Raw genomic sequence first — 6,505 nt, 5'->3', positions numbered from 1 at the left:
TACCAATTTTATCCGAATTTTCTCTAATGCAGGTTTGAAGAAATATATAATGGATTATCATGAATAAAACATTAAATTATTTTAGACGCTAGACCTTATCTTCTACTACATAATAGTATGTAGATAATATAATTTTTTATTAAATTTAAGTTAAATATTTTAAATTAAGTTTTAATCTAAATGTTTAATTTTGTTTCTGAGCACTTTAATGCTACATCCAATATAGATATCTTAAAATTGAATATTAATTATTTAAATTATAAGTATATTTATATTTATTAAAACTGAATCATATCAAAAAATTAAATTCGCAAACTTAACTTTTTTAGGAAAGAAGAAACAGCTTTTTAAAATAAATAAATAAAAATATATTTTTAGAAAATTCATTAATTTACCATGAGATAATATTTCATTAAAGTTTCTGAAAATTTTAACACTCCTTTTTATTTATTTTAGACTCAATATTAAATTATGATATAGTTCTCTTTTTCTTGTAAATAGATGCTGATTTAATGAAAGGTATCACCAATAATGCATTTTTTTCATTCTTATTTTAGTATGATATATTTTTATTCAAATATATATAGATACTTTTATTAATTTTGAAAAGACTGAACATTTTTTTAAGCCTTATTTTCTAGTTTTATTTAAGGAAATTTAAAGTGTTTTTTATATAAGGAAAGAGCTTAGAGATCTGAATCAGTCCTAATTTTTTAAGATTGGGTGGGAAAATTTTTCTAAAAAATCTTTTCTTCGCGGTTGATGTCAAATTTATATTTTTTTGTCCCAAAATTAATACTTGTCCGCCAACCCTGAATTTATTTAAATATATTTTTTGAAAAAAATATAATTACACTTTTATATTTTTACACTGAACAATCGAGTTTTTGATCATTGCAATGTTTAAAAATATATTGATTTTATTTTAAAATTTAAGCGAAAACTGGCCCGACCAATTTTTAAAAAAAATATTAGAATCGACCGAGCCGTACCTATATTTTTAAAATAGGGCTAGCCTGGCCCTAACCTACTCTTGCAGATCTCTAAAAAAAGGTATTATTAACATTCTAATCATCTAAAATTCAACGTATATTTTTTGTTAACCTGTTTAATTTCAAATATGACTATTTGTGCAAAAGATAAAAAAAATTTAATTTAAGGCAAAAAATCCCGGAGAATTGTATTCTCCAAAATGGCACTAGATAAATATAACCGATTTTAAAAATATTAATTAAATTTCTTTTATTCTACAATTGTTTAAAATATTTGAAGTGATAAATTTATTATCTTAAAGAAATTTTTCTAAACACTCAACCATCATAGCATACGACAAATTTTGTTGATATTTAATAGTTTTCTAATCTAACCTTTATACTGTCAAATTTTGCATATAAAAATCAGGATCCTATTGATTTATTTTTATTATATTGTATTGGTAAAAAATAAAATTATTATATTATCTATAATGAGTAGGTTATTTTAGAAGAAAAAAAACTACTATTCGTAAAAAAATTAGTATTATTAAGTTTGACAACCATATCATTTTGAACTTTTTAGATGTTTGAATAAATAACCCCTATATCAGTACATATCCGCAGCGAGAGAGGAAAAATATTTATATGGCCATTTAGAATTTTTTCAAAAATAATATTGTTGATTAAAAATATATGTATCATTTTACCCCTTGTCCCTTATATATTTTAATTAACAATTCTTTATCAAATTTACAGCAGAATTAAATAAAAGAGAATATATTCTATAAATTACTATTGATTTCAAATTTTCTTTGGCTTTATATTTTCCTACCTTTTAAAGATCTCTCACCAAACCACCTGAAATCTTTTAACTGCTAAGCTAAAGTAAAATATTTTTTAACATTTAAGGTTTGAAATTTAATTAAAGAATAAATATGAATACTCTTTTACAAGTATCATGAAAATCAGAATCCCAATCATCTTGGTGTGAATATTTAAATAAAAAAATTTAATGGACACCTTTATAAAAAAGAAATGTGTAGTTGCTATATTTGAACAAAGTGCTTGAATTTCTTAGAAATCAATTTTCTTTATTTTAAATAAAGTTTTTCATTTACATACTCCAGCATTTATGAGATGTTTATATAGCCCGAGAGACAAAATAAAATAAAAATAAATGTCTAATTCTTTGTTAAACACGAATAAAAAAATTAAAAATTTCGCCATTAAGCAATAATGGTTTTAAGGAGTTAGAATACGCTATTACAAATGATCTTACTGAAACAATAGCCTGAAAAAGACATTTCTTCAGAAGTAGACAAAATTAGACAATATAGTATATCCAAATTTTCTTATATTCGAATGTATTAACACAGTATTTAATTACACAAGTATTTTTTTATTTGAAAAAATTACATCAATTTGATTGAGACTATGAGGAACGCTGAAAGCATTATATTGTAATTTAAGGAAATTAAGGGAAATGTAGAAGACGAATTTCATAAATATAATAGCTAATTGCTTCAATATTATATGGGTCAGTCTCAAAATACTATATAAACTTCCCTGTCCTTTTCCTGGTTCCCCTTCCCTTCCTATATTTCTCAAATTAAAAGGTTTTTGATTTATCAGGCAGCATAATCTACAAATATTATCAGAATTTTCTATTTCATTGATTTTAAAATATTTGGCAGATTTATATTGTGAGGATGTCATGAGGCATTACCAGCTGAATGCTAAATATAGTCTTATATAAGAAAATATTCTTCCATTGGTAAGTGAACTAATGATTTGAGTTGTCAAGTATATAATAAATTTCATATATATATAAAGAAAATAATCTAATATATGCATGAAATGAAACATTTTTGAAACATTATCAACCATATTTATACCTGAAAAGTACTAACAAAATATATTAAATGAGTTATCTGTCCTTCTTAATAAACATAACAACACTAAGGACTTATAAAATAATTAAAAAATTTGATAATTCTAATGAAGATATAATTTCACATTTCAAATTTATAATTTACTTCATAAGTATATTTATTTCCCCCTTTTTAGATCATATTTTTTTATCATGTATACATGCCTAAGAATATTTTTGTGCATTATTCTATATTCCCAATATTTATTTAATATTATTAATTATAATGCCTATTCCATATACTTTTCAAAATTTATATTTTATCCTTCATTTATATTTGAATTTTTATATTAGAAATTGTCAATATTTTATAGTAACTAGTCCTATTATATCTGAAACATTAGATATTCAAATAACTTTTAAAAAATTTATTATCCCTCCCCGCTCCATAAAAAATTTCTAGTATGCGCGAGCGTGCTGGATAATTTCACATAGCTAACCTATTGCTTACTTTAGATTAAAATATAAGATCAGAGGCAATTGTATGCATATATACGGGTTGTTCATAGCCCTTTACCCGTATAGGATGCTTTAAAATATTCCTGGAAAATTCTGAAATTATAATAAATTTTATTATATCTTTTTTACTATAAATTTTCCATACCCCCGTTCTGTGCTGGAGCTACTCTCTACATTATACCGCTGCTAGTCAGTAGCGTTGCCAGGATTTATCCGATTAAAAAATTTTTAGGCTTCACCCCCATATCCTATCTTTAAATATTGTTAATTTTATTGTTTTATAGTGTCTAACCACTATAGTAGCCAGCATAAATGAAATAAAACTTAGTCATAATTTTGGCCAAATTTATGATTATTAAGTGACTGAAGGCATTATTCTAAAAATTTTATCAATGTATAGTCAATTGTAAATTAATCCATCCAGTGTAGAAATAAAAGAAATTTGCCCTTCCCCCAAATCTTTCATTATTTATGATAACTCAATAGGTCTTGGGTTATTTTATTTGAATATTTACTGATATGATATGATGTCAAAATATATAAGCAAATAATTAATTTTTTAAAAAGGTAAAATAAATAAAGGTGAAAAATTGTAGAAATAGAATTTACGTATAACTTAGTGAGTGTTAAATATAATTATTTAAATTAAATTTTTGTGTTGATTGATTATATATTTAAATAAATTTAAATTGAATAGTTAATTTTAGTTTTATTTGAATATTGTTTATTTTTAAAATATATTAAAGTTGATTGTTTAATATGTTCAATTAACTTTTATATATATATATATACTATGTTTTTAGATGTAAAAGAATATATAATAAAATTTGATTTAAAAAAGAATTAATTTAAATAGTTTCTTAAAAATAAACACTTTCTTTTATGGTGCCCCGGTTACGGTGGTACGTTTTTCGTTTTTCTTTCAAAAAATAATATAAAGTTAAATAATAAAAGTTATAAAAAAAAAATATCCTTACCTTGAATTCTTTTGTAAAAAATAAAAGGTAATGGAATTACTTATCAAATTCGTCGTTCGATATGGGAGATGATAAAGGACAAATAAAATTTTTTGACTTTTCTTTTCGATAGTCAAAATTTTATTCAAATTTACAAAATTATAAAAAGGTAAAAAAAAAATAAAAAAATAAAATAGAGTATATATATATATATAAATAAAGGAGTTATATGATAAAAAATATTTTTTCATCTAAATCTTTCAATTTTTACGTCGTGATGTTTTGTTTTAAAACTTATAATATACCTCAATACGTTATTATTGATAAAATGTTGAAAGAAATGGGAATATGTAAAGAATTACGAAAGATGATTGATGCATATATGTCTCTGAATGGGAAGCCCTATATTTTTGATGACAATAATTTCATTTTTATATTTTGTAAAATTATTAAATATTAAAATTTAAATATCTTTACGCTTTACATATTTGACATTATATTTATAGGGTAAAAAAAAAATTTTTTCCCTATATTTCATTATTAAATATAAATTTACGCAATGTTTAACCTATAGAATATCAATAAATTTTTTTTTAAAACTTAGTCACGAATTAGTATTAAATTTTTCACAGACAAATTATATTGAAACTTAGTGGATTAAATCCTCTTACGAATTCGAATTAGAATTTTTATAGATAAACTATTAAAACTTAGTGGACCATATTCTCTTGATTGAAATTAAAATTTTTAGACAACTTAAATTTGATTTTAATGAACTACAATGTTTTGCTTTTACGATTTTAAATATTGAAAGTTTACTTTACTCAAATAAAATTATATCATGGACGAAAAATTAACTCTTACACACACTCAATATGTTCCTAAATTTCCCAAGTTATCAGGAAAATTATCTGAGACTTATCTTAACTTAATAGAAACATACTTTGAAGGACATATTGAGTCAGACTCATCTAAAGTTAGGACACTACTATGCAGCTTACCAATTGAGATTGTAGACCAAGTTACGTCGATATGTTCTAAAGCACAGTTAAAAGATTTTAATATTGTTTTTGGTAAATTGAAACTGTTAATTCCAAGTGAGGACATTAATGTAAATATAAAGAACTTTAACTTAGCGGTACAAGGTGCCGAGGAGTCTTTCCATACTTTTTATTTTAGAATTTCAAAACTTCATAAAAAATGCGATTTTGATAACGATACAAGAATGATTGAGAAATTAATAACTTGTTCTTTAAATGATAATATCAGAAGGAAGTTAAATAAACATAAGCACGAAGGTTTAGATAAGATGATGAAATTAGGAGTGGAGTTAGATGGCAGCAATATTAAACCAGACGTTAGCGATACAAATTATGTAGACAATGATAAAAAATTGTATAAAAATAAAAAGTTTTACAATTTAAACATGGATAAAATACCATGCAAAAGTACTTTTAGTAATAATGAGAATAATTCTAATGATTATGAACATAATAATTTTAAAGAAAATAATTTTAATTATAATGGACGTAACACTCATAAGGAAAATTTTGATTTTAAGAAGAGGAATTATAATGATTTTAGGCCTAATAATAGTGCTAGCCGAAACTATCAAAACAATATTTTTCGAGACAGTGAGGGTAACTCTAGAAATTTTCGTAATAACCAATCTTCGAATAACAATTAAAACTATTACGGAAGAAACTCCATGTGGCACAACAACAATAATGCAAACAATTATAATAGAAACAATGCCTGGCAATACAATAACAATTCAAACAATTATGGTAGAGGTACTTGGCAAAACAATAATTATAATGGGAGAAACAATTCCTGGTCTTACAACAATCAAAGAAATCAGAGTCAATATAATAATCGATATGGTTATCAATATCAATCCTATAATAACAACAATAATGGAGAAAATAATACGTGGAAAAATTATAATCAAAATATTAATCAAAGAAAACCATTACAATATAATGACGTGAATCAAAGTAACATCAATTGTAACATGAACATTGAAGAGATTGTTGAAGAAAAATATAACCCTACACAAAATAATAATGGTAGTGATTTTAATATCAACAATTTAACTGAGTTTAAACTTAATGATAATGCGTTCATGACCACTTTAAAAGTAAATGATGCTGTTGTTACTATGCAGGTTGATACGGGATCCAAGT

The 6,505-nt window shown here is 23.7% G+C and overlaps 1 protein-coding gene across 1 annotated transcript; it reads left to right on the top strand.

Moving 5' to 3' along the window:
* Positions 1 to 5,160: 5,160 nt before the first annotated feature.
* LOC135925879 (probable serine/threonine-protein kinase clkA) lies at positions 5,161 to 6,006 on the top strand. The gene has a single exon (XM_065461433.1). It carries the CDS (start codon positions 5,161 to 5,163, stop codon positions 6,004 to 6,006), a length of 846 nt encoding a protein of 281 aa, XP_065317505.1.
* The last annotated feature ends 499 nt before the right edge of the window (positions 6,007 to 6,505 follow it).

This window comes from Gordionus sp. m RMFG-2023, chromosome 3 (assembly GCF_954871325.1).
Source record: "Gordionus sp. m RMFG-2023 chromosome 3, tfGorSpeb1-WG-v2, whole genome shotgun sequence".
Taxonomy (NCBI): Eukaryota; Metazoa; Nematomorpha; class Gordioida; order Chordodea; family Parachordodidae; genus Gordionus; species Gordionus sp. m RMFG-2023.
This window is presented reverse-complemented; position numbering and strand designations above follow the sequence as displayed.